Consider the following 23,954-nt stretch of genomic DNA (forward strand, 5'->3'; position numbering starts at 1 on the left):
AAAGTTTCTGACCCATGATCTGTGAATATTTAAACTAACTGTATTTTGTATTTTATTTACGTTGAAAGAGTAGTAGAGTTAGTTAAAGAAAGCACTGTTAATGCCTGGTGTTTCTAATCCTTCTCTGTTAAATTAGAAAAATAGGGAGAGGTTTCTGCTAATACATTAACTGAGAGCTACAAAATTCCAGCTCTAACATTTGAACAGCTTGGTGTTTCTTGGGGATTACTTTATTTTATAAAATAAAACTTTTATTAAATTTCAGAAAAATGTAAAACACAAAAAAGCAAAGGAAAGGTGTTTTTTTTTAAAAGGTAAAGGAATAAGGAGAGTGCAAGCATAAAGAGAGAAAAAAGCTATGGGAAAATATAACTTCTGAATTTCTTCAGTACAGATTAAAAAAACCCCTAGAATAAGCATTAATAAATAGTATTTCTATCAGCATAAACTCATTTGTCATTAAAACTTGAGAGTAAAATTTTATTTCTTTCAGATTCAAGCAAAAATCTAAAAGTGGGTTCCAAGTAGAAACAAGCTAAACAAAGTTTTTTTTTCTTTAATTAAAGCAGCCATCTCTGCCATCTATTAATTTCACCATCTATTCTGCCATCGTGGGTATACATGAGTCCTTCCATCTCTGCTCACAGAGAAGCTTTGCTGCTGTTAACAGATATAAGCACAAAGTTCCAAGTATTTTTTTCAGTAGGTTTGTCTATCAAATCTAAAAGAACAGCCTCTGGCTTCAATTGGGCATTCAATAATTCTCTAACTTAAAACACATATCTAATTTCAATAAGTCTTAATTTTTTTACATGTCCATCGCAGGGGTGGGCTTCAAAAAATTTAGCAAGGGGTTCTCTGCCTGGTTGCTGGGTGGGCGTGGCCATGGTGGGCGTGGCATAGTCGGCCTCCTGCAGCATGGCGGCGAGGGGGACGTTTTTGCACTCCCAGGGCTCCGGAGGCTTTCCTCGAGCCTCCGTGAGGGCAAAAACAGCCTCCCCAGGCACCGGAGGCACTCTGGAGGCCAGAAAAGGGCCCGTTTCCAGCCTTCCCGAACTTTTGGTAGACCCATTTTTCATCTCCCCGAGCCTCCGTGCACATCCTGCACTTACCTGCATCCAAAAGGAGCTGTGTGGGGACTTCTGGGAGGGGCGGGGCAGGCAGGACCAGCCAGGACTAGGATTTGGGGGTTCTCCGAACTGCACAGAAACTTAGCTAGAGGTGCTCCCGAACCCCTGCGAACCCACAGCAGCCCACCCCTGGTCCAACATACTTTCAAATTGTTTACATTTCCATCAGATTTGGCATACTCTCTTATCTCTTTGATAATTTATCAGATGTTAAATACCAACAGTACATACTCTTATAAAAATTATCTTTCAAATTATAATTCAATATAAATTTTAGTCTTTACTCCATATATGCTCCCATTGCCCAAGTATTTCTTGGAGATCAATTATCATTTGGAAGAATGAATGGTTCTTGCTGCCTTATAGTCATTTATTTCAGCCAGGCTCTAATGTCAATGTCAGAATATGCAGATGAGATAATGAGAGTAATTCTTACGAATAGTGCATTGCAATCACATTTTTTGGTTGAATTTGTGTTTGCCTGATGTTTTCATCACAATTTTCAGCTGCTCAGGTGCTTTGTTGCTGAGATAAATACAAAAAATAATTGTATGATATAGATACTCCATAAAATATGAAGTTTGAATTGCATTCTATAGGCAGAATCTCAATTTTAGTCAAATAGAAACATTTCTACTATTGCATCAATGGAGAGACAACACTAAACAAGTCAACACTTGACAAAGAAGAAGTGCAGTACTGAGGCAGCTGTGGGACAACCCAAAGAAATACAACAAGAATGCAACTTGGATAAAGGAGGTGGGTAAGGATAAAAAAAGAAGTTGAAATGAAAAAAAAAATGTAATAACAGCAGAAATGGTAGAGAAAAGGCAAGGAAGATCAAGATTTGGTCAGCATCAGATGAAGATGAACTGATAGGTTTTTGATTGAGACATCTGACTGCTCTACACTCTACACTCATTGCCATTGCCAAGCAGTTTAACAACATATTGCAAGGAAGTGAAATTGAAGATCACCTAACATCTGGCAAAACTTACCTGATTATGGAAGATCCAACCAAAGCGGTAGCACCAGCAACTATAGGCCAATTATACCTGCTTACCAACACTTTTCAGTTTGTTAACTGATGTGGTGACTGATGCAGTTCAACAGCATCTAGTTGAGAACAAGCTCTTTCCTCTTTTTTTTTTATTGAAAAAGTTTTCAAATACAAATTTTCCCCCTTTTTTTCCCCCCTCTCCCTCCTCCTCCCTAACCCCCCCTCCCCACCCATCCCCCCCTGTGACTTCTTCATAACAACAAAAAAAAAAAAACCTAATTCATAACAGATTACTTACTCCCTCCTCTAGATATTGACCTTTACTTACTAAAAATATTATTAATATTATAACATCCCCCTTTATCCATACATTTCAGAAAAGAGAAAAGAAAGGGAAAAAAAAGACATTATACTATGACATTATAGAATAACTTCTCCACTTTAAAACTATACAATAAGTCCTACTTTAACATTTAATCTTCTATATATATTAGTATAACATTTCAAAGCGGCCTTCCCCATAAAATCTAGTTTAACATTTATTCCACTCTATCCATTTCCTCCACTCCCCTAAATATATCACTTAAAAATCCCTTTTCTTAGACTAATCAATCTACTAACTAGCTTATTCACCCACTATCATGCAAAATTACCATACACAACATTTCTTAATATCTTTGAATCACTGCCCACACTACTTAAAAATATATGTCTATATTTTCCATTATATCTAAATAAAAAAAAAGAAAAGACAATGACTTTAAATTTATAATCCATGTAGTATCTTCTTTGAGGTCTTTCCACTGGATTGGTAGAACCAACATCCATAATCGGGTAACATAGCTTGCTGGTGCAACAGTTTATTCAGGATCTTCAATCATATCTGCCCCCATCAGTAGTAAATATCTTCTTATATGTATAAAAGTAAAAACAACCACCCGAGTGACATTATAATTATATTCCATATAGTAATAATTGTGGGTTTCATCAGGATTATTAATTCCCATCATCGTAGTGGGTAACAACCCGATCTTCTGCATGCCCCAGCATAATTCTCTTGCCTTGTAATTCAAGATAATATAATATGTTTATCAACACAAAAAGAAATTCCAAAATGGATAATTCAAATCCATCAGTTTAAGGCTCGTTTCACGTCCCCAAATTACGGCCATGCAGAGATCTACCACAATCCTCAGGATGATATTAACCAATACGTCGCCTCTTCTGTGTTTACACATAATCATTCATATTTTAAAGTCACTGGCTTCACTGTTGCCTAATTTAGAAATTTCTATTTTTATGCCACCTATTTCTTTTTTTCTTTTCTTTTTGTGGGTTTGGTTTCCATCCTGGTTTCCTTTCTACAAATTGTGTATCATCTGGTCGGTTTTTATTCTGCTTTGTAGATTGGTCTTGTTGGTTTTGTTTTTGTATCTCATGTTTCTTTTTTATCCCTTGTATATCCCCTAATTGGTTTCCATGCTTATCCTTGCCTTGATAAGTCATCACATTAATGTTAGATGCCACTTCTCTCAAATTTGTAGATAGTCCAGCTGGGGTATCCAATAAATCCAAAGGCAATTCATCTGGTACAGTCTCTGTAATTCGATATTTTACCTTTATTTCCGGCTCCTTCTGCTTATCCTGTATTATACCTGAGGATGTTAAGTTCATTTTCAACCTATTTTGATAAAATTCTTCCGCTCTTTCAACAGTATTTAGCTGATATCTTTCTCCTTGGTATCTAAATATAATACCAACTGGGGCATCCCACCTGAATGAGATATTTCTCTTTTTTAACTCAATCACCAGAAAACCAAATTTCTTCCTTTCCATCAATATCTTAGGTGGGAGTTCCTTGTAAATCCAAATCTTTCTTCCATACAATTGCAAATTAGAATTGAAGGAATTTTGCACGATATTATTCCTAATTTCTTTGTCTGTAAAATAAATCACCACATCTCTAGGCAATTGCCTTTGCTTGGCAATCCAGGAGTTAATTCGATAAACTCTGTCAATCCTACAAAACACTTCGTCAGGTTGAACCTTTAGAATCCCAGCTAGAAATTCAGAAGATATTTTCCTTAAATCCTCTCTATTATTTTCCTGCAAACCTCTTAATCTTATCGCATATTCTGTGAAATTATATTGTACCATTAAAATCTCTTTTTCAATCTTCTGTTGCAGATTTTCTGCATTACCATACTTTTGATCAGCATCCATTTTAGGTTTTTCTTCTAAGCTATTATCCTGAGTGTTTGTCAAATCATTTTCAATTTTTTGAATTCTATTGTCCAATTTATCTTGAATTTCTTCCATTTTAGACTCTAGTACATTAGTATTTGTGTCCAACTGTATCATAAATTCTGTAAAAGCATTAGCCACTTTTGAGAGTTTTTTCTCCAAAAAATCAAACTTAGATTTCACCAATTCTTTAATTTCCTGCTTAAATTTTTCAAGTTGCTGATTCACAATCTCCTCCCTTCTTTCAATCTCCTCTATAAAAAATTCTATTATATTAAAATCAGGTTTCTGAGACTGAAGAGTTAAGACTTGTTCCTTTAAGTTGTTGGTGGGGGAATCCCCCCCTTCTTGTTTATCTGACTTTATGAGTCTCAGTGCCATGTTTCCGCCCAGGCAGGCTTTATTAAAAAAAAAAAAAAGCAAGAAAGACTTCTTTCCAATCAACAACAATATCAGGTCTCCAAGGGAAAAAAAAGGAGAAAAAGACACAGGAGCGAAGTTTTGTCTACAAATGTAGCCAGTGGTATTTATTCCGCTACATTGTAGTAATAAAAAACGGAAGGACTTTCCCTTTCAGCCTCTCCTCCAGCCGACGCCATTTTAAAAGGCTTTTTTCCCTCTTTCTTTTCCTCCTCTCTCTTAAGTAATTTTTTTTAAAAAAATCAGTAAAATACTTGCAGTTCAGTATTACAGGTCCAGCTCACATTTTCTTTGAGTAGTCTGTTAAATTTGCAGGCTTGCTTTTGACGCCTGGCTCTGCATCAGCAGAGGTCTCCCAAAGCCCGGAGTGGCGGCTGGGGATGCGGGGCATCTCATCCGCTCCGTCCCAAAAGTAAAGGAAAAACTTTTGGGACTCCGCAGAGAGTTCTACCCACTCCTGCCGGCTCTATCTCCGTTTCCTCATGGAAACGGAGTTTTTTCGAGCCGCCATTCCGTTGTGAAGGCGGCTCTGACAGGCGATGGAAGCTGACGATCCCAAAGGAACGTCTGGCAGCGACAAACAGCAAACCGGAAGACCAACAAGCTCTTTCCTCTTGAGCAAAAAAACAAACAAACTGCTGAAACAGCAGAAGAACAAATGGTCTACTAATTGACAAGGTGATTTTTGGAAAACTGCAAGGGGAGGAAGAGCAACCTGAAAGTAGCTTCAATTGATTATAAAAAGTCATTTGACTCCCTGCCACATGATTGGATAATCAAGAGCCTAGGAATAACATCAGAAGTCAGAAGCTTTGCACAAAGATCAGTGGCACAATAAAAGACACAGTTCAATGACAGACTGGTAGAGGTTAATATCAAGAGGTGACTCTTTCAAGTGGGTTCACTATCACTACTACTCTTTGTCACTGCACTGATTCCTCTTTCAACAATACTGAGTCAGGCCATGGCTATCAAACATCAAAAGCATCTGTCAGGCTATCCCACCTCCTTTACATAGACAATCTGAATCTATATGGAAAAACACCACCTGAAATAGAATTGCTGCTCAACATTGTTGGCATATGCAGCCAAGATATTGCAGTGGAGTTTGGACAAACGTGCCACCTTCACCATTCTCACAGGAAAAATAGTAAAAACTGAAGGAATCAAAATACCTTATGGAAATAATTTCAAGAGTCTGGATGAAAACCATCACTACAAATAGCTGGGCGTCCTTCAAGCTGACAACATCAAGCACGCTGAAGTCAAGAAGAAGATTAGAAATGAAATGAAGATATCATGGGACTGAAGAAGATCTTAAAAGTCCAGGAAATACCATCAAGGAATTATTTATTATTATTATTGTTTAGACTTCTATACCGCTTTACAGCCCTCTCTAAGCGGTTTACAAAGTTAACATATAGCATATTGCATATTGCATTAGCATTAGCATATTGCCTCCAACAATCTGGGTCCTCATTTTACCCACCTCGGAAGGATGGAAGGCTGAGTCAACCTTGAGCCGGTGAGATTTGATCTGCTTACCTGCTGAACTAGCAGTCAGCTGAAGTAGCTGCAGTACTGCACTCTAACCACTGCGCCACCTTGGCTTATATTAACACCTGGACCATTCCAGTCGTTAGATACAGAGTTGGAACAGTGGACTGACTTAGGCAGATATAAAAGCCCTGGATAGGAAGACCAAAGAAATGACATTGAATCATGCTGTTCTCCCATGCAGCAATGGTGACAGACTTTAGTTAACAAGGAAAATAAGTGGGTGTGGAATGTTGCAAGTGCACCAAAGAGTTGACGATGAAAAGGGACATCGGAATAACTAAAAACCTGAATATTCGAAGAGTACCAGAGAGACTAAACAGACCAACAATAAAGATCAAATAAAGAATAGGAAAGAGATACAACAAGGCAAAATATTACATGGGCAGCGCATAAAAAAATACCAGCCAAAGTAGATGAAATCAAGATCTGGCTATGGTACATAGAAGAATTGAAGAAAGAGACATTGGGGTTAATTCTGGCTGCACAAGACCAAGTCTTAAGAACAAAGAAAGCAATAAATTTCCTTTTGTTTTAACTATTCTTTGGCTGTACAGCTTGTGTTTTAAGTCACTGTCTTGATGCATGACCCACTTTCTCTTGAGTTTATGCCATCTAAATTTTTGAGCCACAACTTTCCATAAATATATATGGCATATTATGTACGTATGAAGTTCTTTTAATTAAGATGTCTTTTGAAGTGTGGTGACAAAAGAGAAAATTAGGTAAAATAATTTGATGTATATAAATAACACGTATACATAGATGCCTCAATACTTAATAAATGAGTGCGATTAATTAGCCATTAGGGAACGTTGGCAGGTCATACTTTTTACTACAACAATTGGTAGGAAGCTAAACAGATAACAACATAGTTAGCAATAAAATTAAGAGATTTTGACACCAGCTTCTGGGGCATTCAGTAAACATTCAGAAATGCTCTAGAGCCAAAAAAAAAAAGGATGTTAATGTTTGGATGGATACTCTCTGCTGATGGATTGTTATGATTTGTTTTACCTTTAGTTTTGTTTGCATGGGGATTTTTTTGTTTATTTGTTTCAAGCTGACTTTATTGATATTAGATTTATTGTTTAAAATGCTTAGGGATTTTGTTACATTATGTTTCACTATTAGTTTCAATAAGTAAAATAAACATATTGCTCTTTCTCCTGGGCAAATACAACTAATCCTTGACATACAACCAATCATTTAGCGACAGTTAGAAGTTACACTGAAAAAAGTGACTTCTGACCGGTTTTCATACATATGACTATTGCAGCATCCCCATGGTCATGTGACCAAAATTTGGACGTTGACAACTGGTATGATTTGCATTTATGACAGTTGTACTGTCCTAGGGATATGTGATTATCATTTGTTACTTTCCCAGCTGCCTTCCGACAAGGGAAGCCAGATTCACTTAACAACTGGAGTGTTTTGCTTTACAATTGTGGCAAAAAAGGTTTTAAAATGGGGCACAACTTGCTTAACATCTGTCTTGCTTAGTAACAGAAATTTTGAGCTCCATTGTGGTCGTAAATCGAGGACTACCTGTAGCACCCCCCAAAAAAAAAAAGAATTTTACAGTTGACACTATCTCAGTTACCTGTGGACAAAGATGTCTTCTGATGTTAGGGTTCCCACTCAGTGCAACAATATCTAGTTTTAAGTATAGCATAGTTATGATAAAAGAAGAGAACAGAACAGATAGGAAAGTTTAAGGCAAGTTTAGAAAATACTTGACCATGTTGTTTTTATATTTAGCCTGGCCTTTGCCTGGCCTTCTAAATTGAAATTAGGAGAGACTTAATAGCAACAGACACCCTTATCCAAAGTTACCTTTACAAAAACACAGAATTGCTAGATTTTTTTTTAAATGCTTTTTAATCCATTAAGATATAGTTCCCAGTTAATATTGCATGTCTAGCCAGAAATATCAAGCTACTAATTGATTGGCCAAGAAACGATCTTGCCAGAGTTGACGTGTTTTTCTATAACTGCATTTTTTTTTCTATTGGCAGCCTGTAAATAAATAAGAGTGCTTGATAGAATGGTCAAAGAAACAGAATCAAAGGGTTATAAAAGTTCATCTAGTCTAAAACCTGTCTACTACAGGATTCAAGATTCTATTACCACTCAGCTATTGTTAAAATACTTCAAAGTGAATCCACAAATTCCTGAAATACTCCATTTCAGTGTTCAATAGGATCCCCCCTCCCCCCGATGTACAGTTGAAGTTTACTTCCTTATAATTTAAACCTATTTATTTTTGCCATCTTCTGGAATATTGTGAACAATTATGGCAGTGGTGGGTTTCAATTTTTTTTACTACCGGTTCTGTGGGTGTGGCTTGGTGGGCATGGCGTGGCTTGGTGGGTGTGGCTTGGTGGGCATGGCAGGGGAAGGATACTGTAAAATCTCCATTCTCTCCCCAATCCAGGGGAAGGTTACTGCAAAATCCCCATTTCCTCCTGATCAGCTGGGACTTGAGAGGCAGAGAATAGATGGGGGTGGGGCCAGTCAGAATTTTTACTACCGGTTCTCCAAACTACTCAAAATTTCTGCTACTGGTTCTCCAGAACTGGTCAGAACCTGCTGAAATCCACCTCTGAATTATGCCCTACCTTCTATAGCAGTAGCTCCCAACCTTTGGGGCACCAGGGACCAGTTCCATGGAGAGAAGTTTTTCTGTGGACCAGAGTGGGTGTGATTTTATGTGATGCCTGCATCCTGTGGATGGGATTTTGCTTGTTTGCACAGCCTGGTTTCTGGCATGGTGCTGGTTTACAGACCGAGGGTTGGGGATCCCTTTTCTATAGGAGTAAGTAGACATGGCATAAATTCAATTAAAGGAAAACTGAAAGAAATATTGTAGAGCTTTTTTATGGAAATGATAGCAGTATGTCAAAGAATGTAATTGAAGCAAATGCTATAGAGGTTAGTGTCCAAGGGAAAAAGATAATGGAAAGGACATTATTCTCTTACAATATTGAAAAATGGTAAAGTTGTGGATGTAAATATTATAACTAGATATGTATTAAAATATACTTTGCAATTTTCTTATAGAATATTTATACGCCTTGTTTATGATACATGTTAAGACTGGTGAGAAAAATATAATTATTTTTCCAGTATATATAAAGGAAAAATAGCAAGAATGAATGCAAAAGCTACAGGGGAATCGGCTGGTTAAATTAATGATTCAGTAGTAAGTAAGTGTGAGTTGAATACAAAAGTGATTAATTTATAGTTTGCTCAAATAGAATGAATGAGGATTGAATTGCTGAGCAAATGTATAAAGTAAGAATGAATGGATCAAGAGCAACACTTAAGAAAGTTGGGACTGAAAGGTGAGAATGAAATCCCCAGAGAGATTAGAAATTTAAAGAGTGAAAATCAATGTATGAAATGGCATGTGGACGTATCAGAACAAGAACATTTCCAAAGGGGGAAAAATGGTGTGGAGAGCTGAAGTAGATGAAATGCTGTAAACTAGATTCAGCTATGTTTTCACACCTCATGCTTTTTGTTTGTTTTATTAATCCATTAATCTTCGTATGTAATTTATCCCAAAGGGATAAATATCCAAAGCTTAATGGGTATGTCTGCATGTCTGCATTATTTTCTCTCACTGTGAAATGTTACTGTGACAGGACAAGGGGCTAGAATAGCAGTTGGGCACTGGAAGTCTTCTCTTTTTGAAGTTCTCCATTGGCTGAAGGGAGTGGAAATTCAACAAAGCCTTGGTGTCAGCTGACCTCTTACCTTTGTACTACTTTTTTTTTTTGCTAGGGCTTATGATGAATGGAAGGGACATGGTGGCTCAGTGGCTAAGACACTGAGTTTGTCGATCGAAAGGTCGGCAGTTTGGTGGTTTGAATCCCTAGTGCCGCGTAACAGGGTGAGCTCCCATTATTTGTCCCAGCTTCTGCCAACCTAGCATTTCGAAAGCATGTAAAAAATGCAAGTAGAAAAATAGGAGCCACCTTTGGTAGGAAGGTAACAGCGTTCCGTGTGCCTTTGGTGTTTAGGCATGCTGGCCTCATGACCACGGAGATGTCTTTGGACAGTGCTGGCTCTTCGGCTTTGAAACGGAGATGAGCATCGCCCCCTAGAGTCGGGAACAACTAACACATATATATGAGAGGAACCTTTACCTTTACCTTTACCTTTACCTTTACCTTTACTATGATGAATGGATGAATGCTGTGTTCTGATGGTTGTCATTGTAGCAGGGAACACTTCTCTTCACCTTCCCACAAAAAAAAAAAATTAATGACTGTCTCTATAATCTACTAGAAAATATGAAATCTATCTTCATACAACAGACTTAACCAGGCTGGTATAGTATCTTTACTGTATATCATGCTAAATTTGTTTTCTTAAATCTTGGTTAGGTGTTTTGTGCTTTATAATGCTGTGCATATTTCCCTTGTATGGTCAGTTTATTGTTCTGTGCAGTATATGAACTGAAACAAATTATTATTTGGTAACCAGGTTGAGGATTAGATGAACCTATTGCAATACTTTAAAGATTAAATAACACTAATTGGACAAATGGGAAAAATTATGGACTGTAAATTATAAACTGACAATGTCTATACCCTATAAGGAAAATTTGTTCAAAATGTTCTATCAATGGCACCTCCCACCAGTGTGCCTAGCAAAAATGTTTCCAAACACCTCTCCAATTTGCTGGAAGTGTAACGCACAAAAAGGAACATATTACCATTTATGGTGGTCATGCCGAAAGGCGAAAACAATATTGGCAAGAAATAAGGAAAATGATAGAAGAAATTACAAATCAGAACTTGGAAATGAAGCCGGAAACCTTTCTACTTGGAATAATCACAGCACAGTATGAGAAAGAAATAAAATACTTAATTATCCACATCCTAACTGTAGCTCGCATACTCTTTGTCCAAAACTGGAAACATGAATACATACTGACAGAAAACAAAATAATCACTAAAATTACAGAATGCGCAGAAATGGATAAACTTACAAAAGAGCTACAAGAGAAAGATGACACAGACTACTACTTAGCATGGCAAAAATGGTATAACTGGTTGGAGAAAAACTTAGAAATACATTCATAGGAACACTAAAGAATAAGGTCAATTTTGAGACAAAATTTTGAGTACCAATTAAGGAGTGTAACAATTTAAAGATGGAGTGTATATTAATGCTTCACATGTAAATACATAAATAGACAGATATATAGATAAATACGGGAAAAATAGTCTACCGATGTGACAACTTTAAGAGCAAGTCGTAAGAGTTGATTGATGTTTGTTTATTTTGTATGTTGTATCGTTGTATTTATGTTTGTTTGTACTTTTTAACTAATAAAATTTAATTTTAAAAAAAGATTAAATAACACTTTTTCTGCTGTTAGAATTTCATTCTGAAAAGAGCCTTGGTAGTACAAGGGTTTAAGGCACCCTGTTATTAAGCTGCTTAAGACCAGCTGCCTGCAATTACTGCAGGGTTCGAATCTCGCCAAGGCTCAAGGTTGACTCAGCCTTCCATCCTTTCTAAGGTAGGTGAAATGAGGACCCAGTTTGTGGGGGCAATAAGCTGACTTTGTATAAAATATACAAAAGGATGAAGGCTATTGCTGAGCACATTGTAAGCCGCCTTGAGTCTTCGGAGAAGGGCGGCATATAAATCAAATTAAAAAAAAAAACAAAAAAAAAAAACAAAAAACTTTTATCAGAAAACTAAATTGTGTCCTGGAGCCTAGGTGACATATAGGCATTAAAATTGTTTATCAGTTGTAATGCTCTCAATATTAATATTATTGAACAGATAGATTTGAAGGCAAAGTATGGGATACTTTTATCATCATTCTAGGAAAAATGGCTGTAGAAGATTGTAACAATTTCCTTACAGTGTTTATATTTGCCATGTATTGACGTAAACAAGGGACTAAATAAAAGAGATCTGACATCAAGTGTAGTTATACTAACAGCATGTCATTTTAACTAAAATACTGCATGGTGCTCTCGTGATTTATTGATTCAGCAAAATACAAAATATAATCATTATCAACAGTGTTCATCTGGACGGCAGTTAACCCTCAAATGTTTATGCCTTTCTGGAAATGTAATAGCTTAAATGGAAATTAAAACGATTGCTTTAAAAACATTGAAGAGTGGGGGAAGTTTGAGATCCATTTATATGGTGGCCAGAGCTTGGATTTGTAGGCAGTGCAGAAGTAAGATAAGCTTTTGGTGCTTTTATTTATTTTTAACACATTTAGAAATCCATTAAATAAGATTTTAAACTGCATTTTAATATCATGGTGTTATTCATTACATTTTTTTTTTACTGGATTCATTCATTTATAAATAATTTTCAAATGTTTGTTCTGTCCTTTGCTTTAAATAAAGAAAATTGCGTTCCATTCACAATGCAGTATTTTACAGCTGAAATCGGGTATGTTTTAATGCAACACAAAATTCCTAAAAAATGTGTTCAATCTTATTGTAGGGCTCATTTGGAGGCAAGTGCAGAGAAATGGAGTAAATTACTGATATCATTGGAAGAACTTATCAAATGGCTAAATTTGAAAGATGACGAATTAAAGAAGCAGATGCCTGTTGGTGGAGATGTTCCAACTTTACAGCAGCAACATGACCACTGTAAAGTAAGTTGCTTAATTTGACATTATTATTTCATCGTGAACAGGATGGATAAAAATCATTTTTTAATTTTTTTTAAATTGAATTTTTAAAATTTAAATCGGATTTTTAAAATTTAAATCAGATTTTGTTTATTTTTATCAAATTTATTTTAATAAAATGCTTTTGGATTAAAAATATATCTAAAGGTAATTTTCTATTTAAGATACATTAATAATTTAGTTTATTCATCATGAAATGGTGCTTACTTATATAGCATGAGGCTGAATATTCTGCAATATTTACATTTTTGGTAAACTCATTCAATGAATCCAAGCTCTGAAAACTGAGATAACATGTCCTGCATTGATGCATTCACACAATTTCATCGTAACCATGAGATAGATCATAAAACAAAGTTCAGGAATATTCCTTTATGCCATTGTTTTGCAAATCTATGTACACTACAAACTCTATGATTGTTTGAAGAGAAATGCATCTGTACCACTCAGGGTGGATTTGATTTAAATTGAGTCGATTTAAATCATGATTTAAATCATGATTTAAATCACTAGTAAAAAGACTTGATTTAAATCAACTCGATTTAAATCATAATTTTTAAAGAGCAACTGTCATCTCTGCTACTCCTTTGACCTGCTGTTGACTCACCGATAGTCCCAGTGTTGCAGAATATACAGCCTTGTGCTACATAACTAAGCTCCATTTCATGCTAAATAAACTAAATTATTTATGTATCTTAAATAGAAAACTATCTTACGATAGATTTTTACCCCAAAAGTTTTTTATTAAAATAAATTCAATAAAAATAAAAAAAATCTGATTTAAATCAAACAAATCCGATTTAAATCAAACAAATCCGATTTAAATAAAAAAAATCCGATTTAAATAAAAAAAAATCCGATTTTTTTATTTTTTTAAAAAAAATCATTGATTTTTATCCACCCTGGTACCACTAGGCTCTAAGTGTGAGGAGGAAGGGCAAGCAGTAAAAATGAAAGTGAAACCTTCTAAGCAGCTTATAAATATATTAAAGAGCACCTGTAATTTCAGATCCATCATGGATCTGTTAGCGGGCATCACCTGTTAACGGGCATCCACTCACCTGCTGCCTGTCACATCCCTCAACTTGTTGTGTCACTGCCACATCACCAGCTGTCCCATTAAAGTGAATGGGGCTGTCGGTGAGTCAGCAGCAGATCAGAGGAGGAGCTGCTGTGGGACAGAGATGACAGTTGCTTTTTAAAAATTATGATTTAAATCAAGCCTTTTTACTAGTGATTTAAATCATGATTTAAACTTGATTTAAATCAATGATTCAACTTGATTTAAATCAAATCCACCCTGATCATGAGCATGTTTCAGTAAATCCTTACTTCATTTAAACAAGAGTTAAAACGTAGAATTGGCCTCCAATTAAAATGTTGGATACTTGCCTGCAAACCATTGAGTCCTTTCCATAACTAGCAACACAGAAAAAGAAAAATCACGTTGTTTTAGAGGGTTCTGTTCTATTCTGTGAATACATCTTTAGACATCATTAAACCTAAGAGGCCAGGGGTACATTGCCAACTGGGTCCAGAAGTCAGATATAAAAAATTAAGTAATGAAGAAATGAAAAATAATCATAGCTTTCAGTTGATAGACAAATATGTTCAAAGTTGCCAGTATTTTTTAAAGCAGAATTCAGTACACGTTTGATACCATATTTTAATGCTTTTCAAGAAAGCAAATATTTCTGGGCTCAAGGGGTGTTATTTTTTATATAGGTGCACAGTCATTCAACTTCTGTGTGTTTTAAAGGAAAACGTGAATTGAACTTTAGAGAGAATTAGAGAATGTAATATATTTAACATTAAATTTAAACAATTTAAAGACACAACAAAAATGTAGCACTCATCTTTTTTTTTAATCATCCAGTATATTTTAGAATATGTTCTGTCAAAGTGAACAGAGTAGTTCTACTTGTACTGAAACTGTGAAATTTGTGAGGTTGGATAATGCCTGGTGGATCCTTTTTAATCATGACTCCTTAGTTTTGAATTTCTTCAACAAGGAGGCATTTGATTTTGTTGTCATTTAAATATCAGGCACATGTTTTAACTACTCATTTAAAAATACATAGCAGCTGAGCATCATAAGATTGTGTGAACCTACAATCTACTCTCCTGCTTGCACTAGTTTCCATACTGATTTCAAGCCTGTATAACTGAGAACCAAGTAGGCATTTAGGCCTTGAGCCCATTTTTGTGGTTCTAGTTCCCTTCCAATCATGTTTTCTCCAAATGAGCAAAATGTATTATGAGAACTACACCCAAACAGTAGAAAGAAAGAAAGAAAGAAAGAAAGAAAGAAAGAAAGAAAGAAAGAGAACTTATGAAATACATTTATAAACATATGAATGATGATGATGATGATGACATGAAAGCATTTGCTGTTGTCCCTGTCTAATATTTATAGCCTGAGATCGATCTCACTGAACGGAGATCATTCCAAAGTTGGTGTAGATTCTTCCTCCTATGAGAATTCTTGAGTTATATTACCAAATGGATTTCTTCATTACAATTTAATGGTCTCCATTTGCCTTTACCTTTGTATTTGCCTTTGAACATAAGTTCAAAACTTATAACATTTTATCATTATTATTTTAACTGCTGCACTTTGGTAATTATTGTTACTCTGAGCTTCGCATGAAAATAAATTCCACTATTTTGACACAATTTTTCATGGAGAAGTACTGGATTTAATTTGGTGCTGCAAAAAAGCTCTTCCACCTCTATCTCTCCCCCCACCCCCGTTTTATTGTCCTGTTACTTCCTATCTTCATAGGCCTAAAGGGGTAAATATCACACTATTCTTTTTAATTAAGTGAGATGAAGAACATAGGGACTCTAATAAGAGATCTGCTTTCCCCACCTCTTTTTAATAAGCTGTCTTTGTGAAAAAAAGCTTTGCATAAATGATTGAACACAACCGAGTTTCATTTCCTTAAATAAGATACTTTAAATAATTACTCCAACATTAATCTTGTTTTTCTTTCAAAATACCATGGGTCTGCCTTACCCAGGAAAAGGACAAATTGATAATCATATAATGTTATTTATTTTATAAATTTATAGCCAAAGACTAAATCAAGAGCCATGGTGGCGCAGTGGTTACAATGCAGTACTGCAGTATACTTCTGCTGACTGCCAGCTGCCTGTAATTTAGCAGTTCGAATCTCAGCAGGCTCAAGGTTGACTCAACCTTCCATCCTTCCGAAGTCGGTAAAATGAGGACCCAGATTGTTGGGGGGCAATATGCTGATTCTGTAAACTGCTTAGAGAGGGCTGTAAAAGCACCGTGAAGCAGTATATAAGTCTAAGTGCTATTGCTATTGCTTAATCAGTATAATAGCAAGAGTTGTGCACACCTTAGAATGTACATGGAAAATTAGTTATATCATTGCTATCTCTTTTTTGTTCACAATTCAGTAATTTTATTAATTATCCTTTTCTGTGTAAGTACCCTTTTGTGTGTTTTGTTTCTTTTATTATCATACTAACATTTAATACTTAGAGGACAGCTCTTTCTTGGCTTATCCTGAAAATACTGTGTTTATTTGGCTATATGTGGTCTCTTGTCTAAGACTGTAATAATAAATTGTTGTTGTTGTTGGCTATATGTAACCCAGTATGAAAATGTTTGATTCCCAAAGATTATTAAAACCGGCTTGTTAGCAAAAAAAAAAAAAAAAAAAAAAAAAAAAAAGTTATCTCTAATAAAAAAACACTTTCTGCAACAGTAAAGTGGAGGGTGGGATGGTGGAATGAAACAAAAAGAAATAAAAAGAAAAAAGGGACTAATTGAGATACCTGCAGAGTACTTAATGCTTCCTTTGTTCCTAAAACAGCATGTACTATCTTTTTGAACCTCCTGCAACATTGCTGGCTCATGAATTTGCATCATTTTAGCTGCTTGACATTTATTTATTTATTTATTGGACATTTTATTCTGTGGTTATATCTACCATTGATTCTTAATTCTTAATGTCTAGCTTACATACCTCTTTGCCAATCTCTTCTTTGTTTAGATTCCCATTCTTACATTTTTAATGTGTTGTTCTCATTTCAAAATACATTGTGGCTCATTTGTATTCAAAATTATTAATTTAATAGCTCGGTCTCTCCTCTTCCCTTTCCCCAGTACCTTGCTTCAGTGAAGTAAACAAATAAGCAGCCTACAATCTAAGATTCAAATTTCCTTGCTTCATTTATTTAAATGTTGCTAAAATGTGCTTGGACTCCAAAAAAGTAATGTATTTGGTTTTTTTTTTTATGAATTTGCCTGAAGTTTATATTATTAACAGTTATATTTGGGGTAGAGAAATTTATACAAGAAAGACCTGTGTAGACATGAGGACTGAAGAGGGGGATAAAGTCAGATGAAGCAAAAAATAGCCTCTAATAAATATACCCTACATGTAAAATATTTCTATTTCCTATTGTTTAATTACATTTCCATCTTTTAGATTTTATCATGCTCTCAAGCTAGTGAACACATTAAAAAAAAATTTGTCTGTTCTCCATCATCAGAACTGTTTTGAGCAAAAGATACATACATTCCTAGAAAGAAAATTCCTACAAGGAAATTTAAAGTGATTGGATACCAATTAAATAACAAGCAAATCTGGAATTTCCTTAAATGCTGTCATTTCTGAGCAATCTTACAGCAAATACTTTAGGTTCTTGAGGTGACTGCAAAGGATTTATTTATTCATGCATAAAATTAGCATGGTAGTATATACATGGAAGCTGGAAGCCATTTGCTGTATGTATAAGACGCTGAACTTTGAAACAAGGACAGAAGCTCCCACAAGCATAACTAATGTAGAATTCAACAAAGAGTATAAAAGGAACAAAGGATGTGATTAGGCAGCATTAAGGATATTGCAATCAATTTAGACCTATGATGAAAATGACCTGGCTTTTCCCTGGAAAACTTTTACCAGGCAAAAAGGGCAAGAAAAGAAACAAAAATAAAAAACAGGAACAAATTTAGAAAAAGAATAATTAACTTCTGGTATTTAAATTGTAAAAAAATCCTGAATAATAAACCCTAAAAGTCAAGTTTTCCTAATCAAAAATACTGTTAACCACTGTAATGACACTGACTTGTTTCAATCATTGGCTTTGTTAATATTTTTAACAGATTGCAGTCGGAGAGTTTACAACAGTAATTGGGACTGGAATTTCCATTGCTAAGCAAAACGATTGTAATGCGCAAAATTTAGTTATTTGTTTGTTTATTTATAAAATTTATTGGCTGCCCATCTTACCATAGGGTAAATCTGGGCATCTTACAATTATATATACAGTTAAAATATAAAAAGTTAAAACCGGACTTTAAAATCAAGGACACATAGGAAGGGCGGGGGCAGAGTGGCAAGGAGGTGGGATCTGTTATTACTCAATTGGCCACCTCCATTGCACTGTTCTCCCACTGGGGCCTCAAGCTGACAGGTCTTTAGGCCCTTATGAAAAGATAGGAGGGTTGGGGCCTACTTGGAATATTAAGCAAGTCCAAATACCCCCATTGACTTTGCATGTTGGAAGCCAGCTGGGAAAGTCACAAATGGTGATCATATGACCCTGGGATACTGCAATTGTTGTAAATACATGCTGGTTGCCAAGTGCCCAAAGTTTGATAGTATTGCTTTGGGGATGCCTTGATGGTTGTATGTGCAAGCACCAGTCATAAGACATTATTTTCAGTGCCATTCGAACAGTCACTAAATAAATGGTTTGTATGTTGAGAACTATCTGTATACTGAAAAAGCAAGCTCTGTTGGCTCACTGTGGAAATAATCATAAGCAGTACATTATGTTTTTGTTAATATTGTAAAGGAAATAGAAGTCAAGATTTACTGTGAGATACTGTGCTTTTATATTCCTGGGAAAGAGGTCCATAGTATTTTTGGCATTTCCCTGATTCCTTCTAGTATAATAGGAAAACTCTTACTGAATTATAGAGTGAGTAATTTTTTTTCTTAAAAAGGACTGGTTTTTCATTGCCGTTTCTGATTATTAGTGAAAAGAGTATTTGGATGTGTCACATCCTGTACTGATGATCAATAAAGTGAATGATAGCTACTTTGCTCCATAAGAAAGCAAAACCATTCAGAGATACACGTACATGCCAGGAGTCTTGTGAGTTAAATCTTTCGATTGTAAGAATTTTATGATTTGTAGAAAACACTATGCACTTGAGGGTTCAACAAAGAGAAAGACAGACTATAACAAGTAAATAATGAATGGCTCTGAGTTGTTTTCCACTTAAAAGCTGATCCTTGGAGGCTCCTGCAGTTTGTGCCAAATCCAAGTATTTTTAGGAAGATAGTGTAGCTCTTCACTGTAGATAGTGTTTGGAATAATAAGATAAATCATATTGATTATGCAATACTTTCTGTATGTGGTGAAGAAAGGAAAATCAAAATGCCCATTTCTTGATTCTGGTTGTTTCTCTTGGAGTACTTCCCCCAGATCTACAAATATTTCTTTTAAAGCTTTTCTTTAGGGTTTGTGTAATACAAAATGAGGGGAAGAAATTTGTGTTTGGATAAACTATATTTGCTACTAGGAAATGATATATTTTAAGCTACTTATCTGCAGTCCCACTATATTACACAACATGACCTTAATCTTTATAAGAAGCAAAGAACTGGTGCAGCTCTATAAACCTGCATTCTTCAAATACTGAAAATATTACCCAGCTTTTTCTGATCAGTCAAGGTTGATTGGGTGCTACTAGAAGCTTTTGAAATTTTATTAGGTACTATCAAATGTCTTTATATTTAATCAATAGCCATATGGACTAGAAACCTGCTTTCAAATTAAAACAAAACTCTGAAATTCTATGCTCAGTACTGCATTTCGTGTTCGATTTGCGCAGCCACAAAATTTATAGTGCAATACAAAGGATAAAGCAGTAGAAATTCCTACAAATATTCTCAGTTGCCAGATTGGTAAATTTCTTGCTCTAGCTCAATCAGGGTGTGTCTGGCATTGACTATTAAACTTTTCTTCCCAGAATGAAGGAAATAAACATGTTTCCTTATTGGAAATGAAGTACTGTTGTGAGAAGGGCAAAGGAGGCACGACTTACAAAATTGGAACTCTAGAGGAACTCTATCAGGAAAATCATAAGAGAACCTTGACATCAGAGTTATTAGTTTTCTTTGCATATTTTGCTGGCCTGATTTATGAATTATTTTATGTAAATATTATCTCCAGAGGTTAATAAAGATGCCAAGAATGCAAACATTGGTATGGATAGGAGGGATGTGACTTAGACAGATCACCTCCACCCCTACAGTCCTTTTAAATATCTCACCCTAAATATTTACTTAGAAGCTTAGGAGATTCTCTGAGGCAGACGGCTAGGGAGCAAGAGAATTTCTTTCTTTTGCTAGCAGAATCCTTGATTCAAACATTGCCACTAGTGGAAGAAAACATTTTATTAGGATGCGAGCCTGCAAGTTAATTCTTAGAAAGTTGAAAATGATTAACAGAATAGTGGGCAGAGAGAAACAGGAGGAAACTGAAAGTTAGACAGCTTATTACAAAGCTTACTCTAAAAGAGAATGAAAAGACTGGGATTATTTTGAAGTGCAGAGTAAAACTCTGAAATTGTCAGACCAGAGAGGATCCTTAGATGTTACAAAAGCTTAAGAGAGGTAAAAAATACTGAAATTGAGGTACAAGCGGGGGTGTAATGGAATAAAAGCAATGAACATGATAGGATTCAAAATTTGAAGATAGAGAAGAGAGTGAAAAGAAAAAGAGCAACACTATGTAACAGGCGTCAAGATATACTTGAGTAGAAAAAGATGGGGTACAATTATAGATATTTTTAAAATAGAAAATGTACAGGTGATGGACAAAGAGCAGAGTCATACAATGTTGACTGATGTACAGAAAAAGTTGGGGAGAGAAACCTTAGTGAAACTATTTTTGATGAACACAATTTTCACTGAAATCCACTATAAATCAAATATGCCCCCTTCCTTCTTAGATGTGATTACATAATAATTACTGATTCATGAATTATATATGCTATCAACACAATATTGCCTCAGTATTCAGGTACATGGATTTTCTCCATTATGTCCTCCATGAAGACCTGACCTTTCAGGTCTTCAAATGGTGACCTCTTTCAATCTGTTGACCCTCATGTTATTCTACAGATTTGCTGGCATAGTTTGGTTAGAACATTTACTGTTTATTGTTCAGTTGCTTATCACATTTTTGTAGATATTCCTTTCGTTCCTGTAGCCTTCCTACTTGGTAATGATTGGAGTGCTGATCTAACAATGTTCTAGTAACAGAAGATATTATAAATTGGGACTATCTTATAATGTATGTTGGATATAAACATCTCTACTGAATTTCATTGTATGCTGCTTCCATTGTTATTTGATTGTCATTAAATCAGTTAGTGTCTTTCTATTAGCATATTAGTATTACCAATTTGAGGTCAGAACCTCCTTCTGAGTTTGGAGATATTTACTTGTTTTTCCATGCTTATGTTCATCTTCAGTGTCTTTATTGATGTTGTTGTAATAAATTGTTTCATGTTGCTTCTAAGAGTGCTCTGAAATTCTTTGTGAAGTTCCTTTCTGAGAAGTTTGTCATTCTTTGCTTAGGCTTCTCTGCTCATCTTGACAATTTCCCCAGCTTGTTCTGACATCAAGTTTTCTGGCTTAGATTTTTTCATCTTTGGCAGTCTCTTTTCATGTTCATCCTTAACAACTTCTTTGATTTCATTACATAGTTCCAGTTTCAGGACTTCAAAACAAAACAATCCCTGATGTTCCATTTGAAAAGTGGGTATAAATTTAAGATCATGTATTGGAAGTTGGTTGGGTTTGTTCTTCTACTTTAACTTAATCTTTTACTTCCTTGTACCAAAAATATAGTCAATTTGATTTCTGTGTACTCCATCTAATGATGTATGTATGTATTATTTTGGTTGTTTGAACACTGAACACTCTTCAAATGAAGCAATGATGAAATCACAGGAATAGCAGAACTGATAAATCATTACCCTGCTTCATTTCTATGTCCTGGACCATAAAGCCCAATTACATTATTTCCCTTACCTGTTCCAACTCTTGATGTTCTACTCTCTATCCACAAGCAGCACATCTATCAGTTTCAAGTTGATCTTAGCCATAAAAACCTATCAACATCCTTTTCTTCTTCATCTATGGAGCATAGGTTTGGATAATCATTACGTTAAAAGATTGTCCACAAAGTCTGATATTATTCAGTTACTGATTGCATTGGACACAAGTACTGTTGTTGCTATCTCCTCCTTAATTGTGAAAACAAAAGCATTCCATTGTTGTTTTTCATATCCAGAATAATTAATATGATCTTCTCACTGAAAGTATCTAATCTCACGATGCAAAACATATCATTGTGCAGTCAATTAATTTCACCTCTCAATGTATTGTTTCTAGAATAGAATAGGATAGGACAGGACAGGACAGAATAGAATAGGAGTAGGGTAGGGTAGACTAGACTAGACTAGACTAGACTAGACCAGACCAGACCAGACCAGACCAGACCAGACCAGACCAGACCAGACCAGAACATGTTCATATTCAATGGGCCTTGGTAGTACAGTGGTTTAGAGCACCCTGTTATTAACACAGCTGCCTGCAATTACTGCAGGTTCGAATCTTACCAGGCTCAAGGTTGACTCAGCCTTCCATCCTTTCTAAGGTAGGTTAAATGAGGACCCAGTTTGTGGGGGCAATAAGCTGTCTTTGTATAAAATATACAAAAGTATGAAGGCTATTGCTTAACGCATTGTAAGCCGCCCTGAGTCTCCGGAGAAGGGCGGCATATAAATCAAATTAAAAATAAAAATAAAATAAAATATTGAAAAGTTATCCTGTTCTACTTTCAGGATCAGTTGGAGGACCAGTGATTGTTATTTCCACACTGTACTAATTCTCCATGACCATCCCTTATACCTCCAAATGAGAGGAACTAGAAAAGTTTGGTAGGGCAAAACCTCTGCCTACTGGAGCAGATTACTATTACTGCAGTTTGCTATACTTATCTTCCTTGATATAAGGCTGCATTATAAATTTACATGAATTATAGTCATTCTTTTTTTTTTTTTGTTATTTCCTATACAATGATACCTTTTAAGGCAAAACCAAAATAAGACATCCTGTTAAATTTCTGGAAAGAATTGTGATGCAGAAATATTTTTGAATCAATATTTTTTTCCAAAGGATGCATTGGTAAAAATGTTTACATAAGCATTACATTAACTAATTTTAGCTATAAAATCGATCGATTGATTGATTGATTGCTATATCTGCCATCAAATAGTTTTCGACTCCTAGTGATTACATAGGTAGATCTTCATTACATTCAAGCCCTAACCTACACTTTCCAATCTCCCAGTTGTAACTGAACCCATCCACCTTGCTGCTGGTCATCCACTTCTTTTTCCTTCCACCTTTCCCAGCATAAAAGCCTTCTCCAGAGAGCTGGGTCGTCACACAATGTGGCCAAAGTTGGATAATTTGAGCCTTGAGCTGATTTGTTTGATGATCCATCAGTTTGTTTTCTTAGCTGTCCATGGTATTTGCAGGAATCTTCTCTAACACTCAAGTTTAAAGGTTTCAACACTCTTTTAATCCTGCTTCTTTAAAGTCCAACTTTGGCTTCCATAGAGTGTCACAAGGAATATCATCGCTTGCACAGTTCTGATCTTTGTAAGTATAGACATCTATAGGTATAGGAGGTATTACATTGCTGATTATTGTATAAAGAGATCTTTTTTGCTATACACAAAAATGGAAAGGAGGAAAACAAAATCTGTGCTGTAAAACTACACACACAAAAAAAAATGTGTGTGTGTGTGTGTGTGTGTGTGTGTATAAATAAAATAACATGT

At 35.4% G+C, this 23,954-nt stretch overlaps 1 protein-coding gene across 2 annotated transcripts in view; it reads left to right on the top strand.

The window, feature by feature from the left end:
• UTRN (utrophin) overlaps window positions 1–23,954 on the top strand; it is a 370,975-nt gene that overhangs the window by 248,388 nt on the left and 98,633 nt on the right. For both annotated transcript variants that reach the window (XM_060692261.2, XM_087882841.1), the window contains exon 54: window positions 12,847–13,003. In XM_060692261.2, the coding sequence (XP_060548244.2) occupies window positions 12,847–13,003 (157 nt within the window). The remainder of the gene's footprint in view (window positions 1–12,846; window positions 13,004–23,954) is intronic.

Source organism: Pantherophis guttatus, chromosome 1, assembly GCF_059756535.1.
Source record: "Pantherophis guttatus breed Tessera chromosome 1, ASM5975653v1, whole genome shotgun sequence".
Lineage (NCBI taxonomy): Eukaryota > Metazoa > Chordata > Lepidosauria > Squamata > Colubridae > Pantherophis > Pantherophis guttatus.